Source organism: Camelus ferus, chromosome 16 (assembly GCF_009834535.1).
Source record: "Camelus ferus isolate YT-003-E chromosome 16, BCGSAC_Cfer_1.0, whole genome shotgun sequence".
NCBI lineage: Eukaryota > Metazoa > Chordata > Mammalia > Artiodactyla > Camelidae > Camelus > Camelus ferus.
In genome coordinates this window covers 20,587,337-20,604,966 of record NC_045711.1, presented here as the reverse complement: position 1 = coordinate 20,604,966, position 17,630 = coordinate 20,587,337, and the positions used below count along the sequence as shown (strand labels likewise).

The 17,630-nt window shown below is 61.0% G+C and overlaps 2 protein-coding genes across 3 annotated transcripts; both read right to left on the bottom strand.

Annotated features, from left to right (window-relative positions):
- Positions 1–467: 467 nt before the first annotated feature.
- On the bottom strand, positions 468–1,697 carry PPP1R27 (protein phosphatase 1 regulatory subunit 27). Its single transcript, XM_006173158.3, has 3 exons — positions 1,341–1,697; positions 1,111–1,261; positions 468–827 (listed from the first exon to the last, which is right to left on the bottom strand). The coding sequence occupies exons 1-3, from the start codon at positions 1,528–1,530 to the stop codon at positions 704–706; spliced, it is 465 nt and encodes a 154-aa protein (XP_006173220.1). The 5' UTR covers positions 1,531–1,697; the 3' UTR covers positions 468–703.
- Positions 1,698–6,029: 4,332 nt separating this feature from the next.
- P4HB (prolyl 4-hydroxylase subunit beta) lies at positions 6,030–15,136 on the bottom strand. Of its 2 annotated transcripts, none has more exons than XM_032456549.1 (11): positions 14,929–15,136; positions 13,620–13,826; positions 12,196–12,353; positions 11,927–12,064; positions 8,842–8,946; positions 8,535–8,660; positions 8,174–8,374; positions 7,922–8,042; positions 7,662–7,843; positions 7,492–7,578; positions 6,030–6,929 (listed from the first exon to the last, which is right to left on the bottom strand). In XM_032456549.1, exons 1-11 carry the CDS (start codon positions 15,077–15,079, stop codon positions 6,852–6,854), a joined length of 1,554 nt encoding a protein of 517 aa, XP_032312440.1. In that variant the 5' UTR covers positions 15,080–15,136; the 3' UTR covers positions 6,030–6,851. The 2 variants fall into 2 exon arrangements, with proteins under 2 accessions (XP_032312440.1, XP_032312441.1); XM_032456550.1 differs by having other exon boundaries at positions 12,196–12,329.
- Between the last annotated feature and the right edge of the window lie 2,494 nt (positions 15,137–17,630).

Here is a 17,630-nt window from a genome sequence, read left to right as displayed (position 1 = left end):
CTCGCGCACGCGCACGCGGTCGGCCACGTGACCGCCGCCGCGCGGGGGCTGCGCGAGGGCGGGGACTGAGCGCCGGGGACTGAGCGCCGGGGACTGAGCGCCGGGGACTGAGCGCCGGGGACTGAGCGCCGGGGACTGAGCGCCGGGGACTGAGCGCCGGGGACTGGGTCCGCGAGGTCTGCGGCCTCCGGAAGCCGGGGATGGCGGGGACCGGCTCCTGGGGCAGCGGGGGTCTAAGGGGTCGGGGCCGGCGTGGTCGGGGTCTCGGAGCGGACAAGGCGGGGAGGCAGCGGGGTCGACGGACGGCGGGGACCGGGGGTCGGGAGCCGCGGGACTCTGGCTCCTCGCTCCGGCACAGCGGGACCCCGAGACCAGAGTGGACGACGAAGTCCACTGACCACCGGAAGCAGCGGGAGCCGGAGGACTGGGGCGGGCCGATCCCCAGTAATCAGGCTATCACCACGGGCTTGGGGATCACGTTTATTGAAAAAGTAAAAAGTATCACAATAAAAAATTCACCTGGAGAAAAAGCCAGGCCAGAGGTGTGGGAGGAGCAGGGGTTGTGCCCAGGTTTGGGGTCGCGCGGCCAGCCTGGTCGGCTCCCAGCCGGGCTGGCTCGGCACTCCTGGCACGCCGGGGAGGTGGGCACCTGACTTGTGTGTGTGAGGAGGAGGGGCTGGGCCCTGGAAGGGCGGGGCTGGGCTCAGTCCATCTTAGTCCCTTTGAAGAGCTCCACCAAGTCCTTGAAGTCAGGGTCAATGAGGTCCGAGGGCAGGTCACCATCATCGTTGGCAGCTTCTCTGTCTGCCCCCAGGGAAATGAGGTACCTGGGGTGCAAAGAGTGGCCCTGGTTGCAGAGTGGGTGACCTGGAGGATGTTCACTCCTACCCCAGGGTAGCAGGCTGGGGTACTGAGGTCCACCTGTCTTTTATTTTTCCAGGTGGAGTGAAGAGGAAAAAACCGGACCCTTTGGAAACTACAGCTGACTTTTGCAGTCTGCTCTGGGGAGGGCAACAGGGCAGAAAGGAGATTCTAGAAACCCTTAGGATTCTAAGCTCCACCACCAGGGCCACCTTTTGGGAGCCCACATCCCGGAGGCCACACTCTCACCTGGCTATATCAGGGTACCCGTCGCTGCAGGCGATGTGCAGGGCCGTCCAGCCCGTCTCATCACGCTGGTGAATGTCAGCCCCGTATTTGACCAGCAACTTGACACACTCCAGGTTTCCAGAGAGCACTGCTTCATGAAGGGCAGCCAGGCCTGGGCAGGGTAGGAGGGGTCGAGGCTGAGGCCTTCCTCTGGTGCCCCAAAGACCCTCACTGGCCTCGTAGGCACTCACCTGAGGGGTAGATGGTGTCCAGGGAGACTTTCCGAGTCCTGATGAAGCGCCCCACCTGCTCCAGGTCACCCTGGCGAATGTGGTCCAAGAACAGGACATCATTAGGGAAGTGCACACTTCTATTGGCCAAGAACCTCCGGCGCCGCTGCCGTGGGCTATAGCGGGCATAGCGGGCTGTTCTGCTGGGCATCCTGGTGGCTATGGCGTGGGCTGCCACTTCAGGGACCCTACTGCTGGGGGGAGGCAGGTCCCCAGTCCGGATCAGACCTGCCAAGGGCAGGCTCTTCTGGCTGACAATGACCTGCAGTGCAGCCACCGCAGGGCTCCTGTGCTCCCCCTGGCCCGGGCGCTTCCCACTTATATAGGGCCCTCAGAGCTATATAAAGTTGCGCAGTCATGCTCGCGCCCGAGGGGCTGAAACTGAGCCGCCCCAGCCCTGCCCTCAGGATCATGTTAAGTGGTTCATCTTTCAGCCCACCTGTCGCTATGCCCGGCCAAAGGGGTCAGATCCTTCGTGGCCACCGCTCCCTGCCCCACAGCTGGACCTAGAAGGTGTCTGACAGAGGGCAGGAGAGGTGCTGGAAGGGCAGGGCCATTAGGAAGGCGCACAGGCCAAGGTCATCAGGGGCCGGGGTCTCCCATGGTCCCAGGGACTTGCAGGTGGTGCATGATGCATGGTGAGCACAGCTGCCTCTCCCTCCTGCAAGGCGATGGGGCCGCCCACACCTAGGAAGCCCAGGGTCCTGGGTGTGTCACCCATCCCCTTGCCACTTGTCACCTTCCATCTGGCTTGCATCACTCATGGGGCAGTTTTCCCAAATGCCCATTAGGGACCCTCTGCAGCCCCGTCCCCGCCCAATGCCCTGTCCCCCATGCTCCCCACCCCCTCCATTTCTTCTGGTTCCAGGCTGGCTGCTTCCTGGCAAGAATACACTTGCTCCCCCTTAAGGTGGCATCTAGTTGGCTCCGCAAGGACTCAGTGCTGCGTGCCCTCTGCCCCTGGCCCAGCGCAGACTTCCCTGCAGGAGTGTGACCAGTGGAATTTTAAGACATCCCAGCAGGCTGGGCCAGCGCTGGCTGTCTTCACCACAGCAGCCAAGGTCAGAGGTGGGGCTTCAGCTTCAGTGAGAAAGCAGAGCTGGTGGGGGGACACACACCCGGGTGCAAAGCTGGGCCTGCGGGGTCAGCACAGCCCTGCAGAATCCGAAGCTTGCTGTCTGTCAAGATTGAGGTGTTGGCGGGCAGCCCCTCCCAGGGACCGCTGGCTTCAGGCCCACCTCGGGCTCCTGGGGCAGGTCCTTGATGTTCTCCAGTTTGCTGGCCCATCCCTGTCCTGCCTTCGAGCTCATGTGGTGTTTTCCTTGTGTGGCGGTCTGTGTCCAGGTTTCTCTGTGTAATAAGGACACCAGCCGTTAGATTAAGACCCATCCTACTCCAGCATGGCCTCATCTTAACCTATTACACCTGCAGCGGCTCCACTTCCAAATAAGGTCACACGCTGATGTGCGGAGTCGGGGTGGGGGGGGGGTTAAAGCTTCAACATATGAATACGGCGGACGCAGTTCAACCCCTAACACCGCAAGATCCTCTGGGTCCTCTCTGAAGGCCTGGATGTCCATGACTGATAGAACCCAGCTCAACCAGTGCTCTGCAGGGCGGGGCAGGGGCTTGGTCACCAGGAGCCCTTGTGTCACCAGGAGCCCTTGGGTCACCAGGATGGTCTGGATCCGACAAAATCAAATCAACAAATACATCCACACCCCAGGTGCAAAGCCTTGGGACCAAATGCTACAGAGGACAGGGCACTGCCCACAGCAGGCTCCCTGCCCCAATGCCCTGATGGGGTTTCTCTGCCTGCCTCGGTGCCACTGAGGTTTCATGGGAACCTCCATCCAGGCCAGGCCCCGGCTGGGCCCCAAGGGAGGGCATTCCCAGTGCTCCTGCATGTCGGGCTCAGAGCATGGTGCTGGGCGGTGCTAACTCCTGGTTACTTGGGTCACTTAGGAGGAACCGGGTACAGTTTCTTGGGGCTTGTCTGCACGAAGCCCAGAGACACAGTCCACACTGTACACAGAGACAGAACTTTCCTTTGATATGAAGACTGCTTTTTCTGATGGAAACTTGTCTGCCCGCCCAGCTCAGATGATCAAGTGGAAGAGCCCTGGGTGAAGCTGCCACCAAGGCCTGGCTCTTCCCACAAGTGACAGGCCTCAGGGCGGGGCACGCCGTCAGGGTGGGCCTTCCGGAGACCCCAAGAGACACCCTCTGGTCCATCCTGCCACAGACAAGCTGAGACAGCTCGGGATTTGGGCTATGGGGTTTCTGTTCAGATATTTGGATCAGAAGAGGGGCAGACACCTGGACGGCACCTGGTGAGGACACGGGAGCCGGTCCTCAAGCCACAGCCATGGCCTGCGGGAACTCACTTGGAAACCTCGTGGCCCAAGCCGGCCACGAACAGTCTAACCTCCCACAGCTGGCGAGGCCTGCTATTCACGGAACCACACCAGACCTGTATTCACACAGCCTCGTCCCTGTCCTTCTGCCTGCGGGAACTTGTCAAGTGACCTGGTTTGCACGACGTTAAGGTTTTGCCTTTTGGAGAACAGAAGCCACATGGAACATTTAACTCAAAAAGCTTACTTTGAGGAGTGCAAGGGACGCAACTAGCAAAGCTCCTCATCCAGCGGAAAGCAAGCCGCGCCGGCCGGAGGGGTGTCGGGCGGGCCTGGCCGCCCTTGGAGGGTCTGATGCACTGGGCCAGCAGCTGCTTTTGAGGCTCCAGGGCAACAGCTTCCTACCACCTGGAGAGAGGAAGTGAAGGTGGGGCCGGCCGGCCGCTAAGCCTTCCATGCCTGCCCCGAGCCTGCAAAGTTACTTTGCTAATCCGCCGGGTTTGGGACTCTTAACCGCCACCGCCCAGCAAACCAGGCTCGGGAATGTGCTAATCAGCTGCCCGGGCAGAAGGGGAAAGGTATCGGTGACTCAGCCCCCCTCCCCAGAGCACATGACGGCGCTGCTGCGCGTGGCTGCCAAGTCCCAAGGTTTCTACGCAGAGGGCCAGGCCCCGCACAGCTGGCCTGCCGCGTCTCTGCCTCCGCCGCTGGGCGTAGCCCACCCCTGGCAGCTGCAGCTCCTGACAGCCCAGCTCTCAGTCCACCCTGGGTGCCCTCCTCCAGAGGCCATGTGTGTCCGCCTGGGGAATCCACTCATGTTTTGGAGGGCAGAGCTAACGTCTCCCCAGTGACCTCCTCCCACAGAAACTCTGAGTGCCCAAGCTCACTTTTTCTCCGATACACGTCTTGTGTCAGCAGGACCAAAGCACAGGACACACAGACCCTGGAGCAGACGAGACAGAAACCAGCCCCAGCACTGGCCACCTGAGGACCAGGGAAGGGAGCCCGGCCACTGCAGTCTGAGCTGGGGCGCAGTGTCCAGACGCTGAGGGGTGGACAAGCCAAGGCTTGGTTGGTGCTGCCCAGGGTGCCAATACCAGGGTCTCGCTGGACACCAGCTGGACACCAGCTGGACACCGCAGGCCCAGGTGAGAGGCAGGAGCAGCCCTGGGGTCTGAGGGTCTGGATGGCCCTGGGGCGGTCAAGGGAGGACACACGGCCCTCTTGCTGAAGACGTGGCTGTGCACGGGGGAAATGACACACGCACCTTCCCACGGGCTGAGACCACGTTCACGTAAGTGCCACAGTCAAGTCTGCCGGATGTGGCCCTGCCACTTCCAAGCTCCCAGCAGCATCAGAGCTGGAGGGCCCAGGGATGGGGTAACGTGTACGCTTTCTGCCGCAGGTGACGCATCACAGGGATAGATGAAACACGCTGAGGGACAGGCCAAGATCCTCGGAAACTCGGACATGTTTGCTTTGTCCTCGACCTCCTGGTGGACTGTGTCTCCACCTCTCTCCCCTCCTTCGAGGATGCCATCAACACCCCTCCCAGCCCACCAGCCGCTGCAGACGTGTGCAGACGGAGGGGAAGCCCTGGGCGCTGCTGTCACGACTAGAGGCGGATGCCCACCTGAGCCCGGCCAGCCCCCCATGGGCCCCTCATGCTCAGCTCCCTGGGGGCCAAAAGGCGTCACCAATCCCAGCTCAGGTGCCATCAGCCCAACGCTGCAGCCAGACTGACAGCTGAGCCTAACTGTACTCCTCCCCCTGCAGACTGTGAGTGAGCGCAGGTCTCAGAAGTCAAGTCATGTTTAAACAACCAGAGCTGCTACTTTAACACGACTGTTTTCAACACGGTGGTCTAGCAATGAGCACAGTGTTCCCGAAGCCCAAGCGCCCCTGGTCTCTCCTGACCCTGTGGTGGTTCCAGGCAGCAGTGGGAAGGGACCACTCTTGCACGACAGAGCTGCCCACCCTGGCCATCCCGTGTCCTGATGTGGCACGAGGCAGATCGAAGCCATGACCGCTGGACACCAGAGGCGGGCAGTGCTGGTGGTACCCATCACAGGCAAGCTGGCCCAAAGGCACCTGGCCAGGGGCAGCCCTGAGCTCCTCTGCTTGGTGACACACAGGTGCACTTCAACCCAGGCGGTGACTCACGCACCCTTCCATGTTCTAGGAAGGAGGTCTCAACGAAAGCGGCCCCCACCAAGCCTACCCTCCTCTCTAGAAAGTCGGAACTCCAGCCCAACTCCCCACACTGGGAGATCCTAAGGCAGAGGCAACAACAGGCAGAAAATTTCAACTTTATTTGGCCAATGTGTCCAATTCCATCGTGGCAGAAGTGCCTGAGGAATGGTCAACGTGTGACTCTGCTCAAGCATCCTCGCCATCTCCCAGCCTGGAGACGGAGGGCCCTGTCCTGCCTGGGCAGCCCTTGGGCCACCCCAGACGTCACAGAGCGGTGAGAACTTGGGCTCGGGGAAAGAGGGGGCCGCCAGGCCTGTCCTAGGGGGGCCCCCGTGACAGACCTGAAGTCTCCGCTTAACCACAAGAATCAGGAGCCTCGCTCTCCCCAGGCAACACTGCAGGATGTGAGGGGCCCGCCCAGCCCAATCCCCACAGGGGACCCCCACACAGGGGACAGGAGTCTCCAGGGAGGCCCGGCCAAGGTGGAAAAGACAGCCTGATGTCCAAAAATGTCTAAAAATCCCACAGATACAATATTTTTTAAGTGACAGTATAACCCTAACAGCAATAAGACATTGCCAGCATGAGATTTCAAAACGTTTCAGCGAACACTCGGGACAAAACTGTGTACAAAAAAGTACATCACAGTTAAAAAAAAAAAAAAAAAAAAAAAAAAAAAAGGCCCACCAAGACGGGCCGGGCTGGCCTGGAGATAAATCCCTTTCCAAAAATTGAAAAGCGAAGGAAGACGGGTTTAGAGTTACACATGTGTTGGGGTGAAGTGTGGCTTCAGAAAAGTTCCCTGCATTTCCGACCGATGCGCCCTCTCCCGGGTGGGTCTGCGGCGCCTGGAGGCTGTGCTACTGGGTGCGCAGCCCCGGGAGGTGACCTGTTCGGGTGCGCCCAGCTCTGCTTCTCTGCCTTACAGTTCATCTTTCACAGCTTTGTCGTCGTCTTCCTCCAGGTCAGGCTCTTCTGCTTCTTCTAGGTCTTCTAGATCCTGGGAGGCGAGAAGAGGGCAGGAAGCGAAAGTCCAGGCTGAGCCGGCCCTGCCGAGGCCCCCGCCTGGCCGCACACACCAGGGACCAGCTGCCCGGGTGCGGGTTCTGCCCATAGGACAGCATGGAAGCAGAGCCCTGCTGCAGGGAGCCCAGGGTCCCAACCCTAATCACCATCCAGTGAGCGAGCACCGGCCGGCCTGAGCAGGAGAGCTGCTGGTGTATAATATCCACCCCTCCAGCCCTGGAGTCAAGGGGCCAGTGACTGTCCAGTGGCCACAGCAGCACAACCGGCCTGAGGGCTCCCCACCAAACCTGGCAGCCAGAGAAGCCCCCCAGGCAGCTCTGCCCTGTCACGATCCCTGGCACTTCTGAGTGGGCCCTGCGACCTGGAAGGACCATCCCCTCTGCCCCCACCCCGCCACACCCTCTTGGCCTGGGTGCACTTCTGACATCCCCGCAGCTGACCACACACGACACGGCGAACATGTGGGATGAGCCTGGGAAGCCCGGCACTCAGACGCTCCCGAAGCCCTGGTGCAGCTGCCCGGCGGCCACACTTACGTCGTCATCCCCGGCCCCGTCCTGGCCGCCGCTCTCCAGGAACTTCTTAAAACCGTCCAATGTCCGTTCCCCATTGTAGTCGATGACCTGTTGGGGCAGAGCGATGAGAAGTGGGAAACGGCCCCAGCCCTGCCCGCCCCCTCCAACCCCCGACGGCCACGGCGGCGCACCGTCCGGTCGGCGCCAGCAGGGAAGAACTTGAGCGTGGGGAAGCTGTGCACTTTCACCGCCTCCACCTCGTTGGCCGTGGAGTCCATCTTGGCGATGACGATGCTCTCATGGTCCTTGTACGTCTCCCCCAGCTTATCCCAGATGGGGGCCAGCTGCTTGCAGTGCCCGCACCACGGGGCGTCTGAGGGAAAGCGGTCTGAGTCTCGCTGGGCGGGCGCCTGCCCGCCCGGCCGAGCCCTGCAGCAGAGGCCTCACTTACAGAACTCCACGAAGACGTTCTTTTTCTCGTCAAAGGCGACCTCCTCGAAGTTCTTCCCGACCAGCACTTTGACTGGCTGCTTGTCCCAGTCGTCAGGCAGCTCTTGGCTCATCAGGTGGGGCTGGGGGGCAGGCAGAGCAGCAGGGTCAGGGATGTGCAGCCTCCACCCAGGCTGCCCTGCCAACACCCGCTGCCCCGTGCACCCCCAGGGCTGGCGGAAGCAAGGGCGCTGTCAGGGCCCCGGGGCCGCACCTTGACCTTGCCCTCCAGGAAGCGCTGGCAGAACTCGGCGATCTTTTCCGCGGTCAGCTCGTCCGACTCGGGCTTGTACTTGGTCATCTCCTCCTCCAGCGTGATGAGGCGCACGGCTGGGCTCTCCTCCTTCTTCAGGCCAAAGAACTCTAGGATGCGCTGGTTGTCAGAGTGGTCACTGTCGATGAAGATGAACAGGATCTTGGGGAGAAAAGGCAGGTTGAGCGGCCCCGAAGCCGAGGGTTCCCTCTGCGCCCACTGCCCCCACCAAGCCGACCGTCCTCCGGCCCCTCCCAGCAGCCGGGACCCCAAGGACAGGCTACCCCGAGGCAGAGGAAGCCCGGGGCCGAGCCGCCCGCACCTTGCCCTTGAAGCCCTCGGCGGCTTTTCGGAAGTTTCTCAGTGTGGCCTCGTGGTCAGACACACTCTTCGGCAGGAACAGCAGGATGTGAGTCTTGATCTCGCCTCCAAAGATCTTCGGGGCTGTCTGTTGTCACACAGGTCACTTGGTCTGAGCCACCAACTAAGCTACTGACATAGGCTTTCTCTCGTGACCCCCTGCCTGGACCACAGCGGGGGTTCTGCACATGGGGCCCCAGGGCTGAAGGTCATGCCCCTCTCGCACCCCCCCCCCGCCATCGGGCACAGGACCAGCAGCAGAGCCACACCTGCTCGGTGAACTCGATGACCAGCGGCAGCTGGTTGTGCTTGATGAAGTCCAACAGCTTCTCCTTGGTGACCTCCCCCTCAAAGTCATTCCGGCCTTCGTCGAACTGCGGACAGAGAGGCCTGGGTGCTGAGGCTGTCCGAGAGGCCCCTGGGGCACTACCAGGCCCCATCTTCCTGCCTGGGATTTCAGAGCAGCGTGGGGTGGGACCAACGCGCCTCTGTCCAAAGCAAAGCCTGGTGATGGCTGCAAGGACTCATCGTCTGGGCACCAGGTAATGGGAAAGCCGCCAGGAGAGCCCCGAGGCTCCCCAGGAGCACGAGCAGCCCCTGCCCCCCGCCCCAGACGGGGACCCCACCCCAGCTGGTTCCCAACAAGCCACAAGAGCCCCACGGCCTGGGTGCCAGGGTACACCCTCGTCTCCAGTCCCTAAAACCGGGGCTCCCTAGGTGTGGGCCTTGCCCCCATGGGCCCAAGGCCCTTCCAGGGCAGCTCCAAGGTCAGAGCGGTTTTCACAACCCTGCTCAGAAGGCAGGTGCCCTGTCACGCTCCCCGCCCCCCCCCCCCGAGAGTGCAGGACGGTGTGTGACATTGCGTCAGACTGAAGGCAAACAGGGGAACTCAGCTGTCTCTGTTGAGGCAGACGCTAGAGACCGCCAGAAACCCAAACTTCACTCTACCACTGAAACGTTGTCTGGGAAAAATTAATTTTCATAAAAATTTAGTATTTTTTCCTTGTTATTTTAGAATGAGCAAGTTTATAAATAATTTCTCAGTTCTAAATTCTAACACAACAAACGGACTGGTATGGTCTACAAGGACAGAGGCTCTCTGGGGTCCCCAGGAACCTGGGAGAGTTTCAGAGTCCTCCTCTTCTCTTCCTGGTCACTTCCCACTGCATTTCCCCAAAGTAACTTCCAGAAAAGCAGGTGGCCACGTCCCACCCCACCACGCATCACATGGAGCCTGGCACATGGCTCAACCACGACACGTGCTGCTGAGCAGGACGAGACAGAGGGCCGGGCACTGGGGGCCCCAGGGAGCCAAAGCCCAGCAGGCACCACACTGGGCGGCAGTCAGAGACACACAGGCCACCGCCCCTCCCCAGAACCGCGGCGCCGCGTGGGACGCAACCCTCCTGGTACTGCTGCCACGTCACGCCCCACTCACTGCCGACCTTGGTAAAGAGCGAACAGCCGGCCTTCCTTTATCACGGGACAGCACAGAGGCCCGGGCCCTGGGCAGAGGCCACCCTGCCAGGCTCAGTAACATCCCCAAAAGTCCCCGCACGCACTCTCTAACCCCCCAGCTTCAGAGATGAAAAAATAAACTAGACACAGAACAAAGACACGGGACGGTCAGCTCTCACATCGGTGGTGCAACGCCAGCGACCCACGACCCAAGCCGGGACTCACAGCCCCGGTTCAGCTGGTGTCCTAGCCTCGCCACCCGGCCGCAAGACGCAGGGCAGCTGGCTGGAGCCGCGTCCCACTCGGTCAGGCGGCCACGCTCGTCCCCTGAAGACCCAGCTTGTTGGAGGACCTGGGCCAGCAGTGAAGGCCGGAATGTGGGGATAGCAGTGGCAGGGCTCCGTCTTCCTCTCGCCCACAGTGCCGTCGGTGCAGCTGCAGCTCCTACTGACCGCCCAGCACAGTGCCCACCGGCTCGGCTGGGCTCCTGCTCGCAGCCACCTGAGGCAAACTCCCTGTTCCAGCACTGCCACCAGAGCCGCCGAGTGGAAGAGGGCACAGCCTACTCACAGGCCCCAGGCCCGTGGACACAAAGCAGCGAGGCCGAGAAAGACGCGGCAGTCACCCGAACACATGCGCTCCATGACCAGTTTTCACAGAACAGGGAACAATCGTTCTGACCTTCAAGGACACGTGGTCACCACAGGCATCGATCCCGGGAAAGACCGGAGCGGACTAAGCTGATCAAAGGGGGTTTGCCAGCTCGGTGGGCCTCAGTCTCCTGCGCCCTCGCCCCAAACTGCAGGGCACCAGGACCTTCCACTCAGCTCCCTCCAGCCCACGCCACGGGCCTCTCCTCTGCAGGTGTTAGTTGGCGCTTCCTGTGCACCTCCGGGGACATGAGTGGCTAACTTAGCAATCCTGCACCCTCACGGGCGACGCGAAGACTTCTACTGAGTAGGGAGAACGTGCGTGACGCTTCGAGTCCTCCCAAGGAAGAGGCTGCAGAAATAGCAGGAAGCAAGCCCCCCAGAACCCAGAGCAGCTGGGGGACCTCCCAACCCCTCATCCCAGCCTTCCCCATCAGCTGCTGGAGACTCAGCGCAGTCCTTTCTGGCCACACAAGTTATGACTTTGCTATAACTTTACAGCTACTTTCATCCCAAGGAGACAAAACAGGACAGGAGTCCAGGCCCAGCTGCACCTCCTCCTCCCCCAGCACCCTCACCTCCACCCACACCTGCTAACTGAACCGCATTAATGCCACCACCCAATCCAGGGACAGCTGTGTCCCAAGAGCATGGGTGCTTGGCCGGCCTCAGGCCCCACCTGGTGGCTGAGTTACTGAGAGACCCCAGGCGCCCCGTTGGTACTGCGGTGCACACTCCAGCCCCCACTGTGTCCCAGAAAGAGTGTAGGGTGGCTAAAAGCCGTGTGGCCCCTTCACAACAAGGAAGAAGAGGTGTGGGCTGGGGTAGCCCATGCGGCGAGGCTCTGCCAACAAGGCGGGACACGCCCCAGGAGCCGATCCTGTGGAGCAAGACTGGAGTGACGGCACCGCCAACGTGACTAGTGCCGCTGAGTCCCAACCTCAAAAGCTGTTGAAGTGACAGACTTGGTTCCACGTGTCTCACCACGGCTTTTTTCCCCGAAAAAGCTAACACTCCAAAGCAGCTCCATTTCCGTAAAACAGCACCAGTCACTGCAAGAGCTGAACAAGGGGCCCACGGCTGAGGGGCTGAAGGCCACTGAGAGGCTCCTACAACCTGACACTGCAAAACGGGCCCTGGTAACAGGCCGGCTGGCGGTCCAGCAGCCAGCACCGCCCGGGCAAGGTCCCCGAAGGCCACTGCACCCCTGCAACGCGGCACCTCGGCCACCCCGAGGGCCACTCACCTTCTTAAAGAGGACCACTCTGTCCTTGTCCAGCTGGTACTTGGAGAACACGTCACCGCTGGACGTGACCCCAAAGGGGATGTCGTCGACGGCCTCTGCTGCCAGCAGGAACTGCTTAGCGGAGTCCGACTCTAAGTCCTGGAGAGAAGGGGAACCAGAGGTGGCCACTGCGCAACACCAAGGACCCACCCGGTCAGCACAGGGCAGACGGCGGGGCCTGGGCCCCCGCGTGAGGGAGGAAGACCGGGATGGAGCCCCAGAGCCTCTACCTTGAAGAAGCCAATGACGGCCACCTCACTGGACGCCACCAAGGCCTCGGCAGCAGCCCCGTCGGGCAGGGTGGTGGCAGCGGGGCCTGTGCGCTTCTTCAGCCAGCTCACGATGTCATCGGCCTCTCTGCCAGCTGCACCAACACACGCAGGCCCACCTGAAACCGGGGGTGCGCCCACCCTCCCCGCCCGTCCTCACCCGAGCTCCCGGCCAAAACCAGAGCAAAAATCCTCCTGCCGTGGAACAGGCATCCTGTCCACATGGCTGTCCAAAGTCCAGGGCTGAAAGGGCTCTCATGTGTATGCGGGAGACGGCGCTCATGTTTAAAGGAGAAGGCAGGGCCCGCCTCTGGGTAGATTACAGATCATTTCTCTTCTCTCATCTCTCTGCACCTTGTGAGTCTCCCTTGACACCTGAATTCATTAAGCACACTCACTCCCCCCTGGGGGCCCACACTAGGCTTCATCTTCATTAGGGATGGGGTAGGCCGGGCTCCGCCTGCCTTGTGTGCCCGGTTGCTCAGGGGTCCTCGCCCCTCGCGCCTCCTGACTAGGAGGAGGAGATAAGGCCCGTGTACACCACCCAAGCAGGTGCGACGTAAAGGGAGAAGCCTGCTCCTCCTGAGACTGAGGCTCCTTACCCTTCTCCCCTCACGGGGTTGGACCACCTGGTCCAACCTGGAAAGAGCTGTCCAATCTCACACTTAAAAAGAAATTAAGCAAAAGCTGCCTTAGTTACAGGTGGAGTCAGGAAGTGCTACCTCACCTACAGGACCTCAGTGTCACTGACAGGATGGCGGGAACTGTGCACAAGGCCCTTCCACGCCCGAGTGGACACAAGTAAAAGCGGAAGCAGCATTAGCCTCGGGAGGAGACCAGAGCAGCTGACGGCAGAATTAGCAGGATGGGCTGCTCGGGGAACTGGACGGAGAAGCCACGGAACCGGTTTTCTAGACAAAGATTCTCCTTTTGTCACTGGTACCGACCAAGCTACCCAGGGGGCCCAACCTCCAGGAAAGCTGCCTTAGAGGCCCCAAGCAGAGCAGAGGCCAAGGGCTTGTGCTGCAGACAGAGCTGGACTTGAACCTGACCCGGCCTGGCACCCACTGCTCTCCGCTCGGTGGCCAGAACGCCTGAGAGTCAGCAGAGGCTCAGCCTCCCCGTCCTCCCCGTCCATCTTCAGTTGAGCCCCGGCCAGCTCTCTGCACCCACCCCCATGTCCCTCTGCACTCGAGGGGCACAGGAAGGGAGCACTTTCCTCCCAGTGCCTTTGCAGACTGGACTAGACCCAGGGCCCAGTCCAAGGACAGGCTCTCCTCCACGCCTCTGGAAATAAGCCCCCCCACCTCTGTGAACTAAGAAGGCCTGCAGGCGAACCCCCCACCCGCCCACACGGGCAATTAGAGGCAGTGCAGCGCTCACACCTGTGTATTCTTTAGGGGAAGCCGTGTCTCCATTCTTGAAGAACTTGATGGTCGGGTAGCCTCGGACGCCATACTGCTGGGCCAACTCAGACTCTTCCGTGGCATCGACCTTCGCCAGTCTGATCTCAGAACCTTCTGCCTTCAGTTTCCCAGCTGCTTTGGCATACTCTGGAGCCAGAGCCTTGCAGTGGCCACACCACGGGGCATCTGCAGGAGAAGGCAAGACACTAGGCAGCAGCAGTGACCAGCCCACGGCTCCCCTCACCTCCTCCTTCGATACTTCCCTCCATAAAAACTTTATCTTTGCACCGCGATAACCCCTCTGAACGCACAGACTGAACTGATAGCTTGGTGCTCTTGGGCAACGTCAGACAGAGAGGCCAGAGAGGTCAACCCCCAAGGCCCCTTCCTGCAATGTTGCCATCAGCACAAGAAGGCAAAGTCTCTAATGATTAGTAAGTAACTTCCTATTACCTGCAGGCGATTAGGGCACTCGTACCCCTGGAACCGCCCTTCAGGAACCAGAGAAATTAAGAAGCTAAAGCTGTGGCAGCTGGATACGTGGTGAGAACTGCCAGGAGTCCCTGTCACACATCTGCCACACTGGCCTTGAGACTCATGTCTAAAATGAGTATTTTAGACTCTGGGAAGGAGACTCTAACTCTGAGGTTAGCAGCTGTGCTGGGCCTAAGATTTCCACCCCAGACAATCGGGGCTTAAATGCTTATAAATACAAACAAAGGTTTTGGATTCTGGTGGACAAAACTATCAAACAGAAGGTAGCTGTCACAGGTTGAAGGTGGTGTGGGCAGGAGCAGTGCTTTTGGGGGACCGGTCCTGGTGAGCAATTAGACCTTTATCTCTGGCAGCTCACACAGTCGACCCTGTTTTTCTTAGGCTAACAGAGGGATTCTGCCATATGGACGTCAAGCACAAAGACACGTCCTGGCTGTCGGCCCTCGGTCACCCTCAGGGTCCAGCTAAGCAGGAGGGATGCCCTGCAAGACGCGGGCAGCGCAGGAACGCTGACAGCAGGTCTGTGGGCGCTCTCTACTCGAGGATGAGTCTCCCTAGGGGCTAGGAGTCAGTGCGTCCAGGGGTGGCCAGAAGGCTGACAGCCCCGAAGACCTCAAGCCTGGCGGGGCCAGGGGAGGAAGAGTGGGGAGGGGTGCCCAGGCCCCTGCGCCCGGCCACCCCACCCCTGCCCCTCCAGCCCCTGTCCCCCGGCCCCCTCTGTCCCTGCTCCGTCCCCACCCCGCGGCAGCGGCGAGGCCCGGCCCGGGCGCACGGGCGAGCGGGAGGCACTCACAGAACTCCACCAGCAGGTACTTGTGGGCCGCCAGCGCCTCGTCGAAGTTGCTCTTGTTGAGCACCAGGACGTGGTCCTCCTCGTCGGGGGCGCCGGCGCCCGCGCGGGGCAGCGCGGCCAAGACCAGGCAGAGCAGAGCGCGGCGCAGCATGTCGGCACGGGCGCGGCGCTTCGGTTGGCGCCGCTGGGACAGCAGGCTTCGAGAGCGCGCGCCGCCCGCCCCACCCTTATAAACCCGGCCGCCGCGCGCGTGCCTGCCCTCGCCCGTCCCTGATTGGCCAGCGGGTTCTGGGACCCGCCTCCGCCGTGCCCGCATTGGGCGCCCACACTGAGCCCGGCCCCGGATTCGGAATCGCAACGGGCACCTCCCTCACTCTCGCCCGGGATTGGCCGAGGAGCTCGCGCGCGCACTCTTCCCCGGTCTCTCATTGGCTCCTGGCGGAGAACTTTCTCTCCCTAGACTTGTGACTGGCGACTTTCTCCTACACCTTCCGCAGGTCTGGAATGGCTACTACCTTCGGGGGCCCGGACTCTGCGGCTCCTGATTGGCCGCGACATGCGCGCACCCAGCGCGATCCTTCGTCGAACGTGGCAGTGGGGCGGAGCGCTCACCCTCGGGGGCGGAGCGCTCACCCTCGGGGGCGGAGCTGCGCCTGCGCCTCGGAAACCCCTCGTGTTGCATTCTGACTGGACCGCGTATCCCCTACTGGCACCGCCCCCCGGCTCGGCGGGACGGAAGTGGGACTGACGGGTTTCCGGTGCGCGTGAGGCCCGTGCGGCGCCTGCTGGGGCTGCTGAGCTCCCGCGAGGGCGTTGGCCGGTGTCCTCGGCCGGCGACCTCGGCATTCCCGGGGGCGGCGGGGAGGGCCGAGGCGGGACGCGATAGGGCCGAGAAAGCTCGGGAGGAGGGCCGCCGGGGTTGGGCTTCCCGCCTGAGGACAGGCCCCAGGGCCGGCACCGTGCCCCCGGGCGCCTTCCCTCCTTCCGGCCTCGGGGACGCGCCCAGGCGCCCGAGTACACGGGCAGTGAGTTTACACACGCCGGGCCTCGGGACAGCACGGGAGGGGGGTGTAGGATGCTGCCTTGATGACTTTTTTATATTGACGTCTCGGAGTACTTTGGATACGTCGGGTTTTGTGAAAGTCTGAACGTTTTACTTTTTTCAGTTTATTTTTTTTTAACGTCTGAATGTTGTTTATGCCGGGCGGCGTGGCTCCCGACAAAGCATCTCCTCTTCCCCCCGGGCTCAAAGCCTGACCCGCCCCGCTCCGACCTTGTCCACACGCCTTTCTTCTCCGGTGGTGTTCAGTTCCTCGGTTGCGGAACGCCACCACCACTGATTTTAACACTCATCATCGGCTGAGTACCTTCGCAGGAAAAAGGGAAACACTCCCACATTAGATGTACACGTTGCCAGTGATAACATCCTGATTTCAGAAACGATAAATTTGTCCGTTGCTCCTCAGGGCATGTTTTCTCATCTTCCAGGTGGTACTCCCTCACCTAGAACGTGAACTCCTGTAGGTCGAGAACAGGTTCTCTGCCTCCAGTAGAGCAAGGGCCAGGCAGAAGTGCTTGCTTCGCTGGGATGCCTGTCTGCCTCAGAAGGGTGACTTTACAGGAGCTGGACCTTTTCATTGAGGGTGTGGACGTGTCTGTGGCTGCGGCCTCCAACCAGCTCAGTGGGGTCCTGGCCTAGGTGCTGGTCCGCTGGACAACAGTGCTTTGTCACCACAGCAGGCACCCTCTGCTCTCTGGGACGAGTGGGGATTGCTTCCATATCTGCTGCCCTCTGATGTTTCTGTGATTGCCATGACCCTGCTTTACAGACCACCATGTGGGGGCTGAGACAAGGGACACTCGAATTATCTGGATTTCAGAGGTACTCAGGAAGTCAGAGTTCAGACGCCTGAATTTGGGGACTTCGGGGACAGAGTGGAAAGCTCTGACACCATCACGTTGACTAGCTTGATGGTTTGGAAGCAGCTTAGACCCAGAGCACAGGGTAGAATAATTACAAAGATGAGAATCCTGGGCCGGGGAAGCAAATGCCAGAAGCAGAGCAGCAGCGATCTGAGTTGCTGGCTATGGTCGAGCCTAGCCCTCCACGGCTGAAGCCAAAATTGGAACACGCCTTGATGCAGGTTACAACAGGGCCGCTGTTCTGCAGCCCAGGTGGGCAGAGACAAGTTGCATTTCAGTGAGAACCAGGGCCTAAGCAGGCTCTGCCCTGGGCTGGGCACCGTGTTTTGACACCTCGGCTTCACTGATGTGCCTTTTTCTCAAGGCACTTACACCTGTCCTGAGTCGCTTTGCACACAGACCCCTGCAGGAACAGCAAAGTGGGGTTCCCAGTCTCTGTGGGGTTGGTCAGTAGCTGGGTGAGGTGCAGGATTGCATGGTGCCCCCAGAACACAGGCTGGTTCACTGAACATCTCTACAGGCCTCAGCCCTGAGAGGACCCCTGAGAGTCTCCTTTTTCCTCAGGCTGCTCACGTGCCTTTGGAGGGCAGCTCTAGGGAGAGGCCAGTGGTATATGCCCTTGCAGGTCAGGGCCCTCCCGCCCCTGTAGCTGCAGCGTCTCTCTGGACCCAGCACGGTGGCCTCAGGACGTCCTCCAGGGGCCTCTCATGCTCAGAGAAGGTGCCCATTAAGTACTGGTTGAACAACTGAGTGATCAAACATTTTGATAAATACTACTC